Consider the following 22,246-nt stretch of genomic DNA (forward strand, 5'->3'; position numbering starts at 1 on the left):
ATACTTCTGATTATACTTCTGATTATACTGCTGATTATACTGCTGATTATACTGCTGATTATACTGCTGATTATACTTCTGATTATACTGCTGATTATACTGCTGATTATACTTCTGATTATACTGCTGATTATACTGTTGATTATACTTCTGATTATACTGTTGATTATACTTCTGATTATACTTCTGATTATACTGCTGATTATACTGCTGATTATACTGCTGATTATACTTCTGATTATACTGCTGATTATACTTCTGATTATACTTCTGATTATACTGCTGATTATACTGTTGATTATACTTCTGATTATACTGCTGATTATACTTCTGATTATACTGCTGATTATACTGCTGATTATACTGCTGATTATACTTCTGATTATACTGTTGATTATACTTCTGATTATACTGCTGATTATACTTCTGATTATACTGCTGATTATACTGCTGATTATACTGCTGATTATACTGCTGATTATACTTCTGATTATACTGTTGATTATACTGCTGCGTGATATACGCTGTCAGATTGCTTGATTTGACATGTTTTACACTATACTGCTGCTAAATACATTAAATTAAAGACAGACGTGGACTGTGAGGAGCTGTGACCGACATGTTTCACAACCGTCTCACATTTAAACCTTGAACCTTTAATCTGTAATATATTAATCTGACCTTCATGTTCTCCTCAGTTTGGAAGCGTCTCACAAAGTTACATGTGTGTGTGTGTTACAGATGGTGTTTAACGTGGTGTACCCAATGGCGCCAGACCAGCGGCGCCACGTCAGCATCAACTCGGCCCGCTGGCTGCCGGACCCCGGGATGGGCTTGGCGTACGGGACCAACAAGGGAGACCTGGTGATCTGCCGGCCCGTGTGAGTCTCCTGCCCGGACGTGTTTCTGCTGTCACACGCGTGGTTCTGTATTTATAACAACATCTCACACACACGTGTTAGAGGTTAACCTGAAGCGCCTCCGAGGAGGACGGACGTTATTGATAAAGTAGAAATCATGGTGTTGTGTATTAGAGGAAGAAAAAGGTAAATAACTTTATGCTTGAAAATTAAAGTTTTATTTGAGTAAAAATAAAAAAATGTACCTTTTTTCATGAAATGTCGAGCGCGTTAATCACGTGCTGCTTTCAAACTGTTAGTGAATTTCATTTTCATTTTGAGATTTAAGTCAACATGTGGATATTGTCCTCTGTGGCTAAAAGTCACTTAAATATGTTCAGAGTGTGAAAATGCAAACTAATAACTGCATTTTCATTTTTAATAATCTTTACTCAACTAACACGTGGAAAGTTTAAATGCTGTTGTGGAATCACATTTTCAAGTTGACATTATGTCTTAATAAAGTCCCCTGTGGGCTTCCATATGGAAGTTATCCAGAGTAAATATGTAATGAATAAGGACTAAATGAAGAGCTTGATATCGTAACGATGGTGAAGATGGAGCATCGTGTGACCTGTGAGGAAGGTGTTCTCTGCGCTCCTCGTGTGTTGTTACAGGTTCAGCTCATATGTTCAAAAAGTGATAAAAAATAAATAATGCCCTTTAAAAGAAATACCCAGAATGCCATATTAAGTCAACGTTACCAAGACACTTGCATGGCATAACAGAATAAATGTATTTGCAGATTAAAGTAGTATCCAGTCATTTTGTTGGTTCATCTTGTGTGGTGCCGTATTGATGCTGCATGAGGAACATTATTCTCCCTGCAGGTGGATTCATCCACTAATCACCCGGCCGAGGCCCGCGGTGCGTTCAGGTGCTCCTCTGATGCTCCCTGCGGTGTGTTCATGAGCCCAAAACACGTCAATGTGAACACATCTCGTGAAATACTATAACTGCTGCAGTCACACAAATAATAACTCTTCAATAACACGGAACCTTTTAATGAGCGAATCAGTGGAAAAACATGATCAAATGCTTCTGTTGAGGTTTTTACAACGAAGTCGTCGCCCTGAAAACATTTTGTGTTCTTGTGTTTCTGTAAACTTTAAAGAGCTGTTAGTTATTACAGCTGCGTGTCAGTGCAGGGAAATGTAGTTTTTAAGACTAAACTCCAACAAATCTGAAGCAGAATATGTGTTAAATCAATAAATAATCAATAAAATATGATTTATTATACTGATATATTATAATAATATTATACTGATGATATTATTATAATAATATTATACTGATGATATTATTATAATATTATTATACTGATATTATTATAATATTATTATACTGATGATATTATTATAATATTATTATACTGATGATATTATTATAATAATATTATACTGATGATATTATTATAATATTATTATACTGATATTATTATAATATTATTATACTGATGATATTATTATAATAATATTATACTGATGATATTATTATAATAATATTATACTGATGATATTATTATAATATTATTATACTGATGATATTATTATAATATTATTGTACTGATAATATATTATAATAATACTGATAATAATATTCTAATATAATTTCAATTCAATTGCAACCCCCCCCCCCCCGAAACACTGTCATATTTGTGCTGCTCGTCTGTATCTCACACACATCAGTCCACAAGCAGTGTTCAGATGTCACCGTTATGAATGAAGCTTTAAAACACTCGTTACTTCCCTCGAACGCTTTAATCGGATCCATTAAATATTCTGAGATTAAACCCTAATTTGTAAAATAAAATCTTAAATCAAACTTTTCTGATGTTGTAAAATCTCTAAATAATTGGTAACATCTATTAAAAAAACATGTTTGACCAAATGCCTCTTGCAGACCTCAAACCTCCAGATTCCAGTTCCCCGGCGTCCTCAGAGAAGCTCCAGAAACGCTGCTGCTTCCAGCTGCTTGATGAAAATGGACCCTGGTCTCCTTTTTATCCGAGTTATCAACAACCTGATTGTATTTAACCTCGTTGTGGATCCACACTCGCAGCCGTCAGTCCGGACGTCCTCATCGCTCGTCCTGTTGGTCGGGTTTCTCTTCCACCTCCTCCACTGATCCGATTAATGTTCCCTCTGAGCGCACAACCATTAACCGAAGGTCAATTAGTGCTTTTAACGAGGTCGTGCTCTGTGATTCCACGAAGGAGTCCCGCCTCTGCTGTTCAGAATGAATGGAAGTGAATTAACGTGTGTGTGTGTGTGTGTGTGTGTGTGTGTATGTGTGTGTGTGTGTGTGTGTGTGTGTGTGTGTGTGTAGATTCTACCGAAGTGACGGTGAGAGCCCCGCGGAGTCGAGCAGCGAACCTTTATTCTCCGTCAACAACAGTGGAACGAGCCGGACCCGAGGTTCTGACAGACCGGGGTGAGAACCTGCAGAGTTTTATCTGTGTTGTTTATTTAACTCCTTCAGAACCAGATCTGCAGATAACCTGCAGATAGTCTTTATATGTTTAGAAAAAAATATAAAATATGTAAAAGTATACTATAATATTGACTGTTGTCTTCCCTGTGACCACAGAAAGGCATGATATCCAACTGGTTTAAATTTAACATTTGAACACTCATGTTTATGAATTGTACTGGTTTTTATTTCAAAATAAAAGCACACCATTATTCACGGTAACTTCTTACAAAATCAACAAACCAAACCTCCGACTGCGTCCAAAGAACTGAACTGTCTGGATGAGAACAAAGTGGAGAATTTCCTCTGATCTCAACATGAACCTTTTAACAGACTTTAACCGGAGTATTTGAACGTCACCTTAAAGCACCTGTAGTACTGACTTTTCTTTGTGCTGCACTAACATACAAACTGTCGTTCTGTGTTGTTGTTGTAGTCCAAACCGCTCTGGATGGAGACTGGACAGAGACATGGGTTTGATGAACGCGATTGGTCTTCAGCCCCGACACCCCGCCCCCTCAGTGACATCACAAGGAACTCAGACGCCAATCATCCAGCTGCAGAACGCCGAGACACAAACCGAGAGGGACCTATCAGAGCCCAGCGCCCCCCAGCTTGCAGCCAGTACTGAACCTCTATAATACAAAACTATAGTACTGAAACTCTATAATACAGAACAACTATAGTACTGAAACTATAATACTGAATCTCTATAATACTGAACAACTATAGTACTGAAACTATAATACAGAACTATAGTACTGAACCTCTATAATACTGAACAACTATAGTACTGAAACTATAATACTGAACCTCTATAGTACTGAAACTATAATACAGAACTATAGTACTGAACCTCTATAGTACTGAACCTCTAATACTAAACAACTATAGTACTGAAACTATAATACAGAACAACTATAGTACTGAACCTCTATAATACTGAACAACTATAGTACTGAACCTCTATAATACTGAAACTCTATAATACTGAAACTCTATAATACATAACAACTATATTACTGAAACTCTATAATACTGAAACTCTATAATACATAACAACTATAGTACTGAAACTCTATAATACTGAACAACTATAGTACTGAAACTCTATAATACTGAAACTCTATAATACATAACAACTATAGTACTGAAACTCTATAATACTGAACAACTATAGTACTGAAACTATAATACAGAACAACTATAGTACTGAACCTCTATAATAATGAAACTAATACAGAACAACTATAGTACTGAACCTCTATAATACTGAACAACTATAGTACTGAACCTCTATAATACTAAACTATAGTACTGAACTTCTATAATACTGAACAACTATAGTACTGAAACTATAGTACTGAACCTCTATAATACTGAACAACTATAGTACTGAACCTCTATAATACTGAAACTCTATAATACATAACTATAGTACTGAAACTCTATAATACTGAACAACTATAGTACTGAACCTCTATAATAATGAAACTAATACAGAACAACTATAGTACTGAACCTCTATAATAATGAAACTAATACAGAACAACTATAGTACTGAACCTCTATAATACTGAACTATAGTACTGAACTTCTATAATACTGAACAACTATAGTACTGAAACTCTATAGTACTGAACCTCTATAATACTGAACAACTATAGTACTGAAACTATAATACTGAGCAACTATAGTACTGAACCTCTAGTACTGAAACTCTATAATACTGAACCTCTATAGGAATACTGAACAACTATAGTACTGACCAACTATAGTACCGAACCTCTATAGTACTGAAACTCTATATTACTGAAACTCTATATAACTTACCCTCTATAATACGGAACCTCTATATTACTGACCCTCTATAATACTGAAACACTATAATACTGACACTATAGTACTGAAACTATAATACTGAAACTCTATATAACTGACCCTCTATATACTGAAACACTATAATACTGACCCTCTATAGTACTGAAACTATAATACTGACCCTCTATAGTACTGAAACTATAATACTGACCCCCTATAATACTGAAACTCATAACTGACCCACTATAATACTGACCCTCTATAGTACTGGAACTCTATATAACTGACCCTCTATAATACTGGAACTCTATATAACTGACCCTCTATAATACTGGAACTCTATATAACTGACCCTCTATATACTGGAACACTATAATACTGACCCTCTATAGTACTGAAACTATAATACTGACCCCCTATAATACTGAAACTCATATAACTGACCCACTATAATACTGACCCTCTATAGTACTGGAACTCTATATAACTGACCCTCTATAATACTGGAACTCTATATAACTGACCCTCTATAATACTGAAACACTATAATACTGGAACTCTATATAACTGACCCTCTATAATACTGGAACTCTATATAACTGACCCTCTATAATACTGAAACACTATAATAGCAAAACCTCTATAATGATGAAACATAATTTATCAATTATTTAAATAATTATCTAAAGAAATATAAATGATAAAAACATAGTAACAACATAGTAATTTAAATCCTATAATATTGTACAACTGTAGAATTAAAGAACACGTCACCTTCTTGAGTGTGTTGAGTTCTTGAGGCCCAATGATCTTCTCTCCTCAGATGTTCCTCCTGAGACTCCGTCCACGAGTCGAGCCACTCCAGGGCAGCCGGAGGCGTCTCAGAGCGGCAGAGCGGCAGACGGCAGCCAAGGAGAAGCTTCAGCGGAGGCCAACGCATCCACAGCGAGCACCGGTACTGATCCACCACACTGACCGTCTTACACCCCGCTGCGACTGTAGCATCGGATCAATAAACTTGTTCCCTCATTTCAAATGTAGTTTTTGCACAAAGTTTTGTTTGGCTATCGTGAGTGTTTTGGTTATTTCTCACTTATTAAAGTATTTCAAGATGGTTGACAGTTTCCTTTACAAAGTGTCACAATATTTATAAGTTCTTATACATCCAAACAATTCAACATGAAAGTATAAAAAATAAATCAATACAAGTTAAAATCACACTGAAAACGTAAATATTAGATATATCCAGAGCAACAGAACTCTGGATGCACAGAGAAACTTTAGTTTTCCATATTTTGACGTAATAAACGATGTAGCATGTAAAATGTAATGTAATATACATCTTAATTAGATGTAGGAATAGAGTCTTAAAGTAAGATGAGTATTGAGCATGTAGACCACAAACTGACGGATGAAATCTGTAACGCTGAGTTTGTTGTGGCGTCTCGTTGGTCCAGAGTCTCCAGAGTTCGGCACGGGTGAAGACGCTCTGGCACGAATCCGTCGGCTGATCGCTGAGGGCGGCATGACGGCGGTGGTCCAGCGGGAGCAGAGCACCACCATGGCCTCGATGGGCGGCTTCGGAAACAACATCATCGTCAGCCACCGCATCCACCGCGGCTCGCAGACGGGCGCGGGGGCCTCCAGGCCCGCAGCGCACCCCACCCTGACTGCCACCTCCACCTCAGGTCCTCTCCTCGTCACGCAGACCTACACCCCTCCCCCGTCTGAACAGCTTGCCCCCATGTGGGGTCCCCAGGTGCTGTCGCCCCCCCAGCCCCCCGGCATCTCTCTGGTGGACATGGATGACGTTTTTGACGGGGGGCAAACAGACGACGACTCCCTGCCCGGTCCCTCCTCCTCCCTGCTGTTGTCTTCCTCCTCCCTCTCCTCCTCCTCCTCTTCCCACAGCCCCCTCCCCGGCAGTGGCGGTGGAGGAGGGGCCTCCAATAGTTACCCCGGCGACCCGTACAGCAGGTAGTTCTCCTATTGGCCGGGAGAAGCAGAGCGATGGCCGAAGGGTTTAGCGAAGGGTGGCTTATCTCACATAGAAATGTGTGCTGCTTTGACTCTGAACAGGGTCTCCCGTCTGGAAAAGAAGGGACACAAGAACCCCCCCGCCCCTGAACTGTCAGTGGCATCGAGTGGTGAAGTCCCCCCCCCGCTGGACCACCATGGAACCTTCCGGAAAAAATTATGTACGGTAAATAACGGCGAGAGAAGAAACATTTCATGATCCTGTTTTTTTTTTGGTTTTTTTACACATACAAATAGACAATAACAATAATAATAACAATAACATGTAGTCGTGGTTTCCGTAGTGACCAAAGGAAAATAAACAAGTTGTCACAGCTACGTAAGAAGGACTGTGCAGCTGACGACCAAGAAACTCCAATAAAAGTATAAAAACTTTTTCATCGCGTTTTAATTGTGCCGTGAAATACACACATGATGTTTGTCAATTTAGAAGATAGTTTAGCAAGTCGAGAAGTCCGGTTAGAGGTAAAACCGTTGGGCTGTAAAAATGCGCAATTAGAAAGACGACTTAGGTAAACGTCGTGTAAGTGTTGCTTGACTTTCTCTGAGGGTCATATTCAGAGAAATAAGTCTTATGAGATTATAAAGTCAGAAATGTGCAAGAAGTCCATTTAGAAGATCGTTTTGCAAGTTGAGAAAGTCGCAGTTCGTCTGCGACTTTCTCAACTTGCAAAACGATCTTTCAGATTGAGATCATGTGTCATTCATGGCACAGTTTAAAATAAATATTTGTCCATCGACGATAACTACCGTTCATATTTTTTTCTGCAATAAGCTCCCATGGGGGGCGCAGGAAGGGGCGGGACTTGGCCTCTCTGTTGGCGTGCACTTCCTCTGCACTTGCACTGGACTGAAGCTGAACCGCGATCATTCCTCGTCAGAAAGGGCTTCTACTTGAACGGAGGCCAGTTAGCGCTGAGCTCCTCTCCGCCCGAACTCTCTTATAGTATCAGCATGATGGGAGACCAGGTTTATTAAAGTGCCATGTCTGTGGGGGTGAGGGAGGGGGGGGGGGGCGTGGAAACTCTTTACACACGCATTTACTCCAACGTGCTGCATTCGGTGCCATGTGATGTTGAAATTTGATGTGAAATAGTGCGTGATTGAAGTGTTTAAAAAGTGAATTCAGCACTACTTTACTTTGAAGCCTGTTTTTGTACTGTGTGTAATTATGATGTTTTTAAAAGAAATGGAGGCTGCAGGCTGAGGCTGGACTCTATCATGACTCTGCATCATGACTCTGCATCATGACTCTGCATCATGACTCTGCATCATGACTCTGCATCACGACTCTGCATCACGACCCTGCATCACGACCCTGCATCATGACTCTGCATCATGACTCTGTATCACGACCCTGCATCATGACTCTGTATCATGACTCTGTATCATGACTCTGTATCATGAATCTGCATCACGACTCTGCATCACGACCCTGCATCATGACTCTGCATCATGACCCTGCATCATGACTCTGCATCATGACTCTGTATCATGAATCTGCATCATGAATCTGCATCACGACTCTGCATCACGACTCTGCATCACGACTCTGCATCATGCATCACGAATCTGCATCACGAATCTGCATCACGACTCTGCATCACGAATCTGCATCACGACTCTGCATCATGACTCTGCATCATGACTCTGTATCATGAATCTGCATCATGACTCTGCATCATGAATCTGCATCACGACTCTGCATCACGACTCTGCATCACGACTCTGTATCATGAATCTGCATCATGACTCTGCATCATGAATCTGCATCACGACTCTGCATCACGACTCTGCATCACGACTCTGCATCCTGGCCTCTGCAGCTCATTGAGGAAGTTACTGTTTTTCCCACCACCATGAAAATCAATCATCGCCGACTGAACTGAGACTGAATCTGACTGCACGACTTCTCAAAAATGCTGCAGTTCTTGAAACTTTTACTTTAATTTTTAAAGGCTGAAGAGGAGGAGAACAATTTTCTGTTTTGTTGGAGGGGTGGGGGGTGGTGGTCATCATGCCCTGCTGCAAACCCCCCTCTGTTAAAAAAACAAAAACACCCAACCACCCAACCCAGTGTGTGTGTGTGTGTGTGTGTGTGTGTGTGTGTGTTTGTGTGTGTGTGTGTGTGTGTCTGAAGTTCAACAATGCAACTAACAATTATTTACAAACGGTGAATTGGGGCCATTTTAGGTTTAAATGAATGAAATAATTACGGAGCCGTCAGGAAGATAAGTCTGTCCGAGATCAAAGTCGTAAATTCATGAGAAAATAAATCACAGAAATGTATTTAAATAAATAAAACTCAGATATTCTGAGATTATAGTCAAATGTACGAGAACAAAGTTTGTTTAGCTTCACATCGAGTGTTTTTTAATAATATTTATCTCAAATTTTCATACGGTAAAGAAATGTGAACCTGAAGCCGCAGGTACAAACTAACTGAAGGATAAATCGTGTTTTCTATATTTTCTTTTATCAACTCTTCTGTTTGCACCCAAACCAACAGGAAGAAAAAGTGCATTGTGGGGACTATTTTCATCATTAGTGGAGCTTCATCTGTCTGACAATAATCTCCAACTGTTTAGATAATTGATCGTAATACTAAAAAGTCTTCATTATAATAATTTATTATAATATCGTAAATGTTTACGTGAAAGAAATTAAAACACACTTTTTTGATTATAAAGTCGTAAATTTAACAGAAAAGTAAATTGAATATTCTGAGATTTTAAAATCATAAATATTCGAGAAAGAAATTCTGATTTAAAAAAAAAACTAATTATAAATAAACGAGAAAAACTTGTAATATTCTTTCTGATTATAATATCGTAAAGTTACAGGAAGAAATTAAGTGAAAAGAAAGTTTTCGAATATTTCAGTTACTTTAATTTATTTCCCTGCTCCATTATTATTATTATTATTTTCAACCTAAATGGCGGCAATACGCCGTCGTATTTATTTAATTACTGTTCAGAGTATTTCCTCTGGAAGTCGCCCCCGAACTAAAGAACAGCCGGTGACTCCGCCCGCCTGCCTCTCCCCTCTCACTCCTGCAGAACAGAACAGTGAAATCAAGCGCTCCTTCCCAACGCTCTGTTTGTAATTAGTTTTTTTTATTCCACACGTGCTCATCACACACCGCTGCATAGAGGCTCCTGTACTGTGTTTATGTGTTCCGGGGTGGGGGTGATGGACCTATGAAGATGGGGGGGCTGGTTTGGTATTCTTTAACCTTCATGTTGTGCAGTTAGTCTGAGGTCTGAGAGAAACACGGTCTGAATGCTCCTCCTGGCTTTACTTGATTAATGAACATTTTAAACACGTGGGTGATCTTGTTGTTAATGTGAGTTTGTTCGGGGTGTCGGGGGGGGGGGATATCTGCCCCCCCCCCCGGTCTCCTGTGAAGGATGAACGGAGCGCCGGCCCTGCTACGTCAGACTTTGTACAGCTCGATTCTTTGCTTTGACTTTTAGACGTGATGTAATTAAAGAGCTTTGAGAGTTTCTGCACGTGTGGAACTTTATTGAGAATGTGTTGCTTCACATGATGAAACTTTATATCTGATGCAGGATGTCAACAACACGTCTTCAAATCAATAAAACAGCTGTTCCCATTACATAAGAAAATAATAAATAAGTTATGCGTTTGTTTTCTCCGCACGTCAGACACTGAGACAAATATATCCAGAAAAGCCTACATTTCCCACAATGCAGCTGGAGGCAGAGCCACGTCTTCCAGGGTCCACAGTTATTATCTATACATGATTATTATATTATCTTTAAACCTGTAAACTGCTTCACATAAAGATATTATTAATATAAATATAAATATTCATTAAAACCTTTTAATGTTTATTGGATAATGAATGAATGAATGAATAAAAATAATTCTAGGAGGATTTTTATTTTCTATTTTCTCCAGAAATGTTGTTTCCAACATGTTGATGCTTCTGTACAGGTGAGCAGGTAACCATGGAGACAACAGGTGTTTGTCTCAAACTGCTGGAAACAGTAAGAAGTTAAATTGTGATGCAGATGTGAAGCTGAGGAAGATTTTATTATTTATATATATATATATATATATATTACATTCTGCTGTAACATGTTTAATGAGTGTGTGTGTGTTGGCTACACACTTTGTTACACACTGATTACAGCAGCTGACGTACTGAAGGATGATTCATGAAGCTCGAGGGTTAAACATCTCACTTCTCTCCACAAGGTGTTTACATTATTTTGTCCACCCTCTGTATTTAACATCTGCTGAATGTTGTGTTCATGGTCCATTTATAAAGTCAGACTCTTGACTGCTCCGTCATAAATCAATTAACGAACTTTCAGAAGCAGATGTGACCTGCAGCAGCTGCTTCTTCTCCTCCTCCTCCTTCTTCTTCTCCTTCTTCTCCTTCTTCTTCTCCTTCTGCTTCTCCTTCTGCTCCTTCTTCTTCTCCTTCTTCTTCTCCTTCTGCTTCTCCTTCTGCTCCTTCTTCTCCTTCTTCTCCCCCTTCTTCTGCTCCTTCTCCTCCTTCTTCTCCTTCTTCTCCTCCTTCTGCTTCTTCTCCATCTCCTTCTTCTCCTCCTTCTTCGCCTTCTTCTTCTCCTTCTTCTTCTTCTTCTTCTACTTCTCCTTCTTCTTCTGCTTCCTTCTTCCTTCATCTCCCTCTTCTTCTCTTCTTCTTCTGCTCCTTCTCCTTCTGCTCCTTCTCCTCCTTCTTCTTCTCCTTCATGTTCTTCTTCTTCTCCTTCCTGTTCTTCTCCTTCTTCTTCCTCTTTTCCTTCTCCTGCTCCTTGTTCTTCTCCTCCTTGTTCTCCTTGTTCTCCTTCTTCTTCTCCTTCTTCTTCTCCTCCTACTACTTCTTCTTCTACTTCATCTCCTTTTTCTTCTCCTTCTTCTGCTCCTTCTTCTCCTCATTCTTCTTCTGCTTCTTCTTCTCCTTCTTCTCCTTCTTCTGCTCCTCCTTGTTCTTCTCCTTCGTCTTCTCCTTCTGCTCCTTCTCCTTCTTCTTCTTCTCCTCCTTCTTCTGGTCCTTCTCCTCCTTCTTCTCCTTCTTCTTCTCCTCCTTCTTCTGCTCCTTCTCATTCTTCTCCTTCTCCTTTTCCATCTTCTTTTTCTTCTCTTCCTTTTCCTTCTCTTTCTTCTCCTTCTCCTTTTCCATCTTCGTTTTCTTCTCTTGCTTCTCCTTCTCCTTCTTCTTCTTCTTCTCCTCATTTTTCTTCTCCTCCTTTTTCTCCTTTTCCTTCTTCTTTTCCTTCTTTTCCTTCTCCTCCTTTCCCTTCTTGTTGTTCTTCTTCTCCTCCTCCTTCGTCTTCTTCTTTTCCTCCTTCTGCTCCTTCATCTTCTTCTCCTTCTTCTTCTTTTCCTTCTTCTACTCCTCCTTCTGCTCCTTCTTCTCCTTCTCCTCCTCCTTCTTCTCCTTTGTCTTCTTCTTTTCTTTCTTCTCCTTCTCCTTTTCCTTTTCTTTTTCTTCTACTCCTTTTCCTTCTCCTCCTTCTCCTCCGTTTCCTTCTCCTTTTCCTTCTTCTCCTCCTTCTTCTCCTCCTTCTTCTCCTTCTCCTTTTCCTTCTCCTTTTCCGTCTTCTCCTCCTCCTCTTTCTCCTCCTTCTCCTTCTCCTTTTGCTTCTTCTTCTCCTCCTCCTTCGTCTTCTTCTTTTCCTCCTCCTTCTGCTCCTTCTTCTTCTTCTTCTTCTTCTTCTTCTCCTTCTTCTTCTTTTCCTTCTTCTACTCCTCCTTCTGCTCCTTCTTCTCCTTCTCCTCCTCCTTCTTCTCCTTTGTCTTCTTCTTTTCTTTCTTCTCCTTCTCCTTTTCCTTCTTTTTCTTTTTCTTCTACTCCTTTTCCTTCTCCTCCTTCTCCTCCGTTTCCTTCTCCTTTTCCTTCTTCTCCTCCTTCTTCTCCTTCTCCTTTTTCTTCTCCTCCTCCTCTTTCTCCTCCTTCTCCTTCTTCTCCTCCTTTTGCTTCTTCTTCTCCTTCTTTTCCTTCTTCTTCTTGTTCTTCTCTTTCTTCTTCTTCTTCTTCTTTTCCTTCTTCTCCTTCTTCGTCTTCTTCTTCTTCTCCTTCTTCTCCTTCTCCTTCGTCTTCTTCTCCTCCTCCTTCTTCTCCTTCTCCAGCTGCTCCTTCTTCTCCTCCTCCTTCTTCTCCTTCTTCTCCTTCCTCTCCTTCTCCTTCTTATTCTTTTTCATCCTCCTTCTTCTCCTCCTCCTTCTTCTCCTTTTCTTCTTCACCTCCTTCTTCTTCTCCTCCTTCTTCTCCTTCTTTTCCTTCTTCTCCTTCTTCTTCTCCTTCTTCTCCTTCTCCTTTTCCTTCTAATCCTTTTCTCCTCCTTCTCCTCCTCCTTCTTCTCCTTCTTCTCCTCCTTTTCCTTCTCCTTCTTCTTTTCCTTTTCCTTCTCCTTTTCCATCTTCTTTTTCTTCTCCTTCCTTCTCCTCCTTCTCCTCCTTCTTCTTTTCCTTCTTCTCCTCCTCCTTCTTCTTCTCCTCCTCCTTCTTCTCCTACTTTTCCTTCTTATTCTCCTTCTTTTCCTTCTCCTCCTTCTTCTCCTTCTTCTCCTTCTTCTGCTCCTTGTCCTCATTTTCCTTCTTCTCCTCCTTCTTGCCTTCTTCTCCTTCTTCTCCTCCTTCTCGTTCTCCTCCTTCTTCTTCTCCTCCTTCTCCTGCTTCTTCTTCTACTTCTTCTCCTTCTTTTCCTTCTTCTCCTCTTTCTCCTTCTTCTTCTCCTTCTCCTCCTACTTCTCCTTCTTTTCCTTCTTTTCCTTCTCTTTCTTCTTCTCCTTTTCCATCTTCTTTTCTTCTCCTTCTCCTTCTCCTCCTTCTTTTTCTCCTTCTCCTTCTTCTTCTCCTTCTTCTTCTCCTTTTCCTTCTTTTCCTTCTTCTCCTCCTTTTCCTTCTTCTTGTCCTTCTTCTTGTTCTTCTTCTCCATCTTCTTCTTCCTCTTCTTTTTCTTTTCCTTCTGCTCCTTCTTCTCCTCCTCCTTCTTTCTCCTTCTTCTTCTTCTCCTCCTTCTTCTCCTCCTCCTTCTTTTCCTTCTTCTTCTCCTTCTTTTCCTTCTTCTCCTTTTCCTTCTCCTTCTTCTTCTCCTTCTCCTCCTTTTCCTTCTCCTCCTCCTTTTCCTTCTCCTTTTCCTTCTTCTCCTTCTCCTTTTCCATCTTCTTTTATTCTCTTCCTTCTCCTTCTCTTCTCCTCCTTCTTCTTCTCCTTCTTCTTTCTTTTTCCTTCTTCTTTTGCTTCTTCTCCTTCTTCTTCTCCTCCTTTTCCTTCTTCTTGTTCTTCTCCTACTTCTTCCTCTTCTTCTCCTTCTCCTTCGTCTTCTCCTTCTTCTTCCTCTTCTTCTTTTCCTTCTCCTTCTGCTCCTTCTTCTCCTCCTTCTTCTCCTTCTTCCTCTCCTTCGTCTTCTTTCTTCTCCTTCTTCTTCTCCTTCTCGTTCTTCTTCTCCTCCTTTTCCTTCTTCTCCTCCTTCTTCTTCTCCTCCTTCTCCTCCTTCTCCTCCTTCTTCTCCTCCTCCTCCTTTTCCTCCTTCTTTTCCTTCTTCTTTCCCTTCTTCTTCTTTTCTTTCTTGTTCTACTCCTCTTCTCCTTCTCCTTCTCCTTTTCTTCTTCTCCTTCTCCTCCTTCTTCTCCTTCTCCTCCTTTTCCTTCTCCTTTTCCTTCTTCTCCTCCTTGTCCTTCTTCTCCTTCTCCTCCTTCTTTTCCTTCTCCTTCTCGTCCTCCTTTTCCTCCTTCTTCTCCTACTTCTTTCCTTCTTCTTTCCTTCTTCTTTCCCTTCTTCTTTTCCTTCTTGTTCTACTTCTCCTTCTCCTTCTCCTTTTTCTTCTTCTGCTTCTCCTCCTTTCCTCCTTTTCCTTCTTCTCCTTCTCCTTCTTTTCCTTCTCCTTCTCCTTTTCCTTCTTCTACTACTCCTTCTTTTCCTTCTTCTTCTTCTCCTTCTTCTCCTTCTTTTCCTTTCCTTCTCCTCCCTTTCCTTCTTCTCCTTCTTCTCCTTCTTCTCCTTCTTCTTCTCCTTTTCCTTCTTCTCCTTCTTGTTCTTTCCATCTTCTTTTTCTTCTTCTCCTCCTTCTCCTTCTCCCTTTCCTTCTTCTCCTCCTTCTTCTACTTGATCTCCTTTTTCTTCTTCTCCTTCTTCTCCTCCTTCTTCTGCTCCTTCTTCTTCTCTTCTCCTCCTTCTTCTTCTCCTTCTTCTCCTCCTTCTTCTGCTCCTTCTTCTCCTCCTTCTTCTGCTCCTTCTTCTCCTCCTTCTTCTCCTTCTTCTTGTTCTTCTCCTTCTCCTTCTTCTCCTTCTTCTCCTCCTTCTTCTCCTCTTTCTTCTGCTCCTTCTTCTCCTTCTTCTTTTCCTTCTCCTTCTGCTCCTTCTTTTTCTCCTCCTTCTTCTCCTTCTTCTCCTTCTCCTCCTTTTCCTTCTCCTTTTCCTTCTTCTCCTCCTTGTCCTTCTGCTTCTCCTCCTTCTTCTTTTCCTTCTTCTTCTCCTTCTTCTTCTCCTTTTCCTTCTTCTCCTTCTTCTTCTCCTTCTTCCTCTCCTTCTCCTTCTTCTTCTTCTTCTCCTTCTTTTCCTTCTCCTCCTTCTCCTCCTCCTTCTTTTCCTTCTCCTTCTTTTCCTTCTCCTCCTTCTCCTTCTTCTCCTCCTTCTTCTTCTCCTTCTTTTCCTTCTTCTTCTCCTTCTCCTCCTTTTCCTTCTCCTCCTTCTTCTCCTCCTTCTCCTTCTCCTTGTTCTTAATAAAGAGAAGTCTGGATGAAGCATCATGTTATTACATATGTGATGGAGAAGTTTCCTCTGGTCTGAGTTACAGTTGTGGCTCCGCTCTGTTAATGGTGACAGGAAGTAATAACGTTTCATTACGTCCCACATGGAGCAGCAGGCGGAGCCTCAACGCTCCACGTCTATAAACTGCTGCTGGGGCTGATGGAGGAGACGCAGCGGAGCACACGAAGGGAGCACAGACGGGTGCAACATCAGGAGGTTTAACACCAGGAGGTGCAACATCAGGAGGTTTAACACCAGGAGGTGCAACATCAGGAGGTTTAACACCAGGAGGTGCAGCATCAGGAGGCGCAACATCAGTAGGTTTAACACCAGGAGGTGCAGCATCAAGAGGTGCAACATCAGGAGGTTTAACACCAGGAGGTGCAACATCAGGAGGTTTAACACCAGGAGGTGCAGCATCAAGAGGTGCAACATCAGGAGGTTTAACACCAGGAGGTGCAACATCAGGAGGTTTAACACCAGGAGGTGCAGCATCAGGAGGTGCAACATCAGGAGGTTTAACACCAGGAGGTGCAGCATCAGGAGGTGCAACATCAGGAGGTTTAACACCAGGAGGTGCAACATCAGGAGGTTTAACACCAGGAGGCGCAGCATTAGGAGGTGCAACATCAGGAGGTTTAACAACTGGAGGTGCAACATCAGGAGGTGCAGCATCAGGAGGTTTAACATCAAGAGGTTAAACATCAGGAGGTGCAACACCAGGAGGAGCAGCATCAGGAGGTTTAACATCAGGAGGTGCAACATCAGGAGGTTTAACACCAGGAGGTGCAGCATCAGGAGGTGCAGCATCAGGAGGTTTAACACCAGGAGGTGCAGCATCAGGAGGTTTAACATCAGGAGGTGCAGCATCAAGAGGTGCAACATCAGGAGGTTTAACATCAGGAGGTTTAACATCAGGAGGTTTAACATCAGGAGGTGCAACATCAAGAGGTGCAACATCAGGAGGTTTAACACCAGGAGGTGCAACATCAGGAGGTTTAACACCAGGAGGTGCAGCATCAAGAGGTGCAACATCAGGAGGTTTAACACCAGGAGGTGCAACATCAGGAGGTTTAACACCAGGAGGTGCAGCATCAGGAGGTGCAACATCAGGAGGTTTAACACCAGGAGGTGCAGCATCAGGAGGTGCAACATCAGGAGGTTTAACACCAGGAGGTTTAACACCAGGAGGCGCAGCATTAGGAGGTGCAACATCAGGAGGTTTAACAACTGGAGGTGCAACATCAGGAGGTGCAGCATCAGGAGGTTTAACATCAAGAGGTTAAACATCAGGAGGTGCAACACCAGGAGGAGCAGCATCAGGAGGTTTAACATCAGGAGGTGCAACATCAGGAGGTTTAACACCAGGAGGTGCAGCATCAGGAGGTGCAGCATCAGGAGGTGCAGCATCAGGAGGTTTAACACCAGGAGGTGCAGCATCAGGAGGTTTAACATCAGGAGGTGCAGCATCAAGAGGTGCAACATCAGGAAGTTTAACATCAGGAGGTTTAACATCAGGAGGTTTAACATCAGGAGGTGCAACATTCCCGTTAAGGTAACTTAAACTCCCATTTTGATCTTTTTTTGCTTCATATTATCCGGAAATGTAGTTTTATTTTCTTATACAGTTTTGCAGGATTTACATAAATTAACATTTTCTTACACCTTTGGAGTTTAAATCTGTTTTTTATGTTAATAATTAACATTCAAGATCTTTGGGTTTCCTAAATAAGGTTTGGGGCCCTCTAGTGGCTCAAAGAAAGCCTCTAGAGAAAGAAAGAAAAGAATGAAAAGTGGAATAAACACGTCACAGAGACGATGACAAATAAAAACAAAAGCAGACGAGAATTTAATGATGTTTTAATATGTAGCTGCAGCTTTAGTGTTCATAATAATAATAATAATTTATTATGAATCTTTATTAAACAAGGAAGATGCATAAAAACACATAAATCTCAATTAACTGATTTCCAGGCGGAAACACATTTAAACCCTTCAGTCAGTTATTAAGTCTAAAATAATAATGATTATTATTGTCATTATTATTATCATTATTAATATTATTATTATTATCATTATTATTATTATTATTATTTATATCATTATTATTAATATCATTATTATCATTATTATTATTATTATTATTATTAATATTATTATTAATATAATTATTATTATTATCATCATTATTATTAATATTATTATTAATATCATTATTATCATTATTATTATCATTATCATTATCATTATCAATATTAATATTAATATTATTATTATTATTATTATCGTTATCGTTATCGTTATCATTATTATTATTATTATTATTATTATTTATATCATTATTATTAATATCATTATTATTATTATTATTATTAATATTATTATCATTATCATTATTATTATTATTATTAATATCATTATTATTATTATTATCATCATCATTATTATTAATATTATTATTAATATCATTATTATTATCATTATTATTATTATTATTATTATCATTATCATTATCATTACTATCATTATCATTATTATTATTATTATTATTATTATTATTATCATTATTATTAATATCATTACTATTATTATTATTATTATTATCATTATTATTATTATTATTATTATTATTATTATTATCATTATTATCATTATTATTAATATCATTATTATTATTATTATTATTATTATTATCATTATTATCATTAATATCATTACTATTATTATCATTATTATTATTATTATCATTATTATCATTATTATTAATATCATTATTATTAATATTATTATCATTATTATTATTATTATCATTATTATTAATATAATTATTATTATTATCATTATTATTAATATCATTATTATTATCATTATTATTATCATTATTATTAATATCATTATTATTAATATCATTATTATTATCATTATTATTAATATCATTATTATTATCATTATTATTAATATCATTATTATTAATAACATTATTATCATTATTATTATCATTATTATTAATATCATTATTATTATCATTATTATTAATATCATTATTATCATTATTATTAATATCATTATTATCATTATTATTATTATCATTATTATCATTATTATTATCATTATTATCATTATTATTAATATCATTATTATCATTATTATTAATATCATTATTATCATTATTATTAATATCATTATTATCATTATTATTATTATCATTATTATCATTATTATTAATATCATTATTATCATTATTATTAATATCATTATTATCATCATCATTATCATTTTTGTTATATTTAAAAAACATATACTTTCAGTTGTTATATAATTGTTATATAATATAATTACTAAAATTTCAGTCACAAAAAAATGATATATAAAAAAAGAAATTGTAATATTTAAAAGTTATTATAATATTGTTTTGAGAAACATTTAGAACATTTCAGAGATAAAAAAATATATTTTGAGAAAGATATTTGTAATTATCTGAGAAAAAACAGAAAAGGTCGTAAACAGTTTTTAACACACAACAACTAAACATAACAAATATAATACATTTTGTACACCTGTGTGTGTTTCCAGGGAACATGGCCGCTGAGCCCGACCTCAACGCCTCCCTGTGTCTCCGCACCTCCGTGAACGCTTCCTGTCAGCCGATTGGAGCTCCGTGGCCGTACAGCACGGCTCGGCTGGTCCTCATCGCCACGGTAACCGCCTCCCTGAGCGTCGTCACGGTGATCGGCAACACGCTGGTCATCCTGTCTATCAAAGTGAACCGCCGCCTGCGAACCGTCAACAACTACTTCCTGTTGAGCCTGGCGGCGGCCGACCTGGTCGTGGGGCTGCTGTCCATGAACATGTTCACGCTGTACCTGCTGCGGGGCCGCTGGCCGCTCGGCGCCGCCGTCTGCGACATGTGGCTCGTCGTGGACTACGTGGTGAGCAACGCCTCCGTCCTGAACCTGCTGATCATCAGTCTGGATCGCTACTTCTGCATGACGCGGCCGTTCAGCTACCCGGCGTGGCGGACGGGCAGCATGGCCGGTCTGATGATCGGCGCTGCCTGGATGCTGTCCTTCGTTCTCTGGGCGCCCGTCATCCTCTGCTGGCAGACACTTGGGGGCAAACGCGTCGTCCCTGATGGTAAGTGTTACACCCAGCTCCTCGCCAGTCCCGCCATCACTCTGGGGACGACGCTGCCGTCCTTTTACCTGCCGGCTCTCGTCATGGTTGGCCTGTACAGCCGCCTCTCCATTGCCAGCCGTGGCAGACTGAGCGCGCTCCAGTCAGAGCAGGGCACGCTCAGGACGTCCAGCCCGTCCATTAAAGACTTCCTGTTGAAACGACGCAGTTGGGTGACCAGCGACCCAGGCTCAGATGTGTCTTTTGACCAATCAGAGTCCAGCACTCCGAAGCCCAAGAGGAACCGCAAGATGTCCAGAAGTCCAGCGGACACCTCCGAGCCGCACGCTTGGACCGTCACACGCCACGACGAAGACTCCAACAAGATCGAAACCGACTCCTCGTCCAACGCCGACCCCCACAAGACTGCGTCGGCAGCGTTCTCCACCTGCCCCAGCTTCAAGTCTCAGGAGAGGCGGCGGCTGCGAGTGATGGCGAGGGAGCGGAGGGTCACCAAGACCATCCTCGCCATCCTGCTGGCCTTCATCGTCACCTGGACGCCATATAACATCATGGCCGTCGTCGCCGCTTTTTGCCACGTCTGCATCCCGGACGCCCTGTGGACGACAGGCTACTGGTTCTGCTACATCAACAGCGCCATCAACCCCGGCTGCTACGCCCTGTGCAACGTCACCTTCAGGAAGACCTTCTGCAGCCTGCTGCGCTGCCACGGCAGGAAGCTGTGCTGAGGCGCAAACATTGGTGGCTGCTCGGACTGACGACGCGGTGAAGGACGACGATGATCGATATTTGGATAATCGATTAATCGTTAAAGTTTCTGCAGAAAAGTCTTTTCTGTTTTATATTAAAGTGAAGATCTTTTAAAGACATCAGGACTCTGAGGACCTGGACGGACGTGTCTCACTATTTTAATGATTAATCCGTTAAATAATTGGCAGATTATTCGTTCACATTGTTTTGGACATTACGTGAGAAGTGAGCAATCGTACCACAAGTGTTTATGTCTTTAAATGTAAATGTTCAAAGTTTCCTGGTGAACTTGTTGTAGCTTCATGTTCCATCACTTGAGACGTACGGTTGCGTTACTCAAAGTTGACCTTCAAGTGTTCTGCGCATGACGCGCTCCAGCAGTTTGGCATTGTTAACGTTTTCCCTGATAACTTTAGGGTTGAGCAGCAACATTCTGAGCTGCAGGGACGAAGTGTTTCTGCAGTGCGACACTGAAGCCGACACGTTAGCGCAAAGGCGTTTAGTCTCATTCAGACACGTGTTAGCAGCCGACGTTTATAAGACACGTAGAAGCTTCAGAAACCGGTGAGGAAAAAAACGTTAAAATCTCTTCAGCGTGAGTAAAACACAAAACTTATTTCAGCTTCTAACCAGAAACACATCGACTGAGAGACGAGGGGGCAGGAAGTGCTAAACGCTAACTCATTACTCTGTTGGCGACATATTTATCAACAGGTTTCTTTCTTTATGACAGAATGTGTTATTTTATCCTTTACGTTGCTTTTTAGTTGATGGTTTACATCTACACCATGTAAATGTTATATTCTTCTATATTGTTCGCATCACAATATCGGAGAAGCAGCGGTTAAACTGCGTTACAGTGATATTTACGTAATTTAAACGGTGCTTCACGTGCTGCAGCGAACACTTGATTCGCTAACACAGAAAAACAAGAAAAGCTCATAATAAAGTCGCAAACCAGAAAAGCATCTTCTGCAAAGGCCGATATCGATATATATATTGTGTTTACGTGTTTAATATAATGTGTGAGAGCTGTTTCCTGTCGGAGGGCGGGACATTGTTGCAGCTTCCTGTAACGTCACATTTCATTCTTTGTCTGTTTGGCAGCTTTAAATACATTATAATCCAAAAGTGAAATGAAAACTTTTATCAACTGTCTTGATGTTGCTGGTGTTTGTTTGATGAAATGCATCTTGGGAGTCGTTGTTGATTCTTGTCTTTATATCAAAGCAGCAGATATTTTCTAACACAGCTGTTAATCTTTTGTTCTGATGTTTCATCAACTTTGAAAATACAAACTCTCTGAGCGTGAAATGCATGCTGGGGGAAGAAACCCGACCAGCTGAGCTTTCTGCTTTAAAACGTTAATTATCTGCCAGTTTGCTGCTCAGAGACATGAACTT

The 22,246-nt window shown here is 39.9% G+C and overlaps 3 protein-coding genes across 8 annotated transcripts; 2 read left to right on the forward strand and 1 right to left on the reverse strand.

Moving 5' to 3' along the window:
* Window positions 1-16: 16 nt before the first annotated feature.
* On the forward strand, window positions 17-10,737 carry LOC115005368 (activating molecule in BECN1-regulated autophagy protein 1-like). Of its 6 annotated transcripts, none has more exons than XM_029427162.1 (8): window positions 17-881; window positions 2,802-3,068; window positions 3,228-3,332; window positions 3,808-3,995; window positions 6,016-6,147; window positions 6,650-7,169; window positions 7,272-7,390; window positions 8,005-10,737. In XM_029427162.1, exons 4-8 carry the CDS (start codon window positions 3,842-3,844, stop codon window positions 8,205-8,207), a joined length of 1,128 nt encoding a protein of 375 aa, XP_029283022.1. In that variant the 5' UTR covers window positions 17-881; window positions 2,802-3,068; window positions 3,228-3,332; window positions 3,808-3,841; the 3' UTR covers window positions 8,208-10,737. The 6 variants fall into 6 exon arrangements, with proteins under 6 accessions (XP_029283022.1, XP_029283017.1, XP_029283018.1 ...); XM_029427163.1 differs by lacking the exon at window positions 17-881 and adding an exon at window positions 888-1,046; XM_029427157.1 differs by lacking the exon at window positions 2,802-3,068 and having other exon boundaries at window positions 7,272-7,395.
* Window positions 10,738-15,999: 5,262 nt separating this feature from the next.
* On the reverse strand, window positions 16,000-17,945 carry LOC115005365 (basic proline-rich protein-like). The gene is made up of 4 exons (XM_029427148.1): window positions 17,924-17,945; window positions 17,265-17,546; window positions 16,680-17,189; window positions 16,000-16,604 (listed from the first exon to the last, which is right to left on the reverse strand). Exons 1-4 carry the CDS (start codon window positions 17,943-17,945, stop codon window positions 16,000-16,002), a joined length of 1,419 nt encoding a protein of 472 aa, XP_029283008.1.
* A 1,592-nt stretch (window positions 17,946-19,537) lies between these two features.
* LOC115005369 (muscarinic acetylcholine receptor M4-like) lies at window positions 19,538-21,980 on the forward strand. The gene has a single exon (XM_029427164.1). It carries the CDS (start codon window positions 19,538-19,540, stop codon window positions 20,819-20,821), a length of 1,284 nt encoding a protein of 427 aa, XP_029283024.1. The 3' UTR covers window positions 20,822-21,980.
* The last annotated feature ends 266 nt before the right edge of the window (window positions 21,981-22,246 follow it).

The sequence above is a fragment of the Cottoperca gobio genome, unplaced genomic scaffold, assembly GCF_900634415.1.
Source record: "Cottoperca gobio unplaced genomic scaffold, fCotGob3.1 fCotGob3_294arrow_ctg1, whole genome shotgun sequence".
NCBI classification, from domain to species: Eukaryota; Metazoa; Chordata; class Actinopteri; order Perciformes; family Bovichtidae; genus Cottoperca; species Cottoperca gobio.

Excerpts from the sequence above, each read along its gene's own strand:
- LOC115005368 (XM_029427156.1), top strand. The coding sequence starts at position 742 with ATGGTGTTTAACGTGGTGTACCCAATGGCGCCAGACCAGCGGCGCCAC. Across the intron at positions 3,333-3,807 it reads CGAGGTTCTGACAGACCGGG|TCCAAACCGCTCTGGATGGA; the intron begins GTGAGAACCTGC and ends TTGTTGTTGTAG. Across the intron at positions 3,996-6,015 it reads CGCCCCCCAGCTTGCAGCCA|ATGTTCCTCCTGAGACTCCG; the intron begins GTACTGAACCTC and ends TTCTCTCCTCAG.
- LOC115005365 (XM_029427148.1), bottom strand. The coding sequence starts at position 17,945 with ATGTGTTTCCGCCTGGAAATCA. Across the intron at positions 17,190-17,264 it reads TCCTGATGCTGCTCCTCCTG|TTGTTAAACCTCCTGATGTT; the intron begins GTGTTGCACCTC and ends TTGCACCTCCAG. Across the intron at positions 16,605-16,679 it reads TCCTGATGCTGCTCCTCCTG|TTGTTAAACCTCCTGATGTT; the intron begins GTGTTGCACCTC and ends TTGCACCTCCAG.
- LOC115005369 (XM_029427164.1), top strand. The coding sequence starts at position 19,538 with ATGGCCGCTGAGCCCGACCTCAACGCCTCCCTGTGTCTCCGCACCTCC.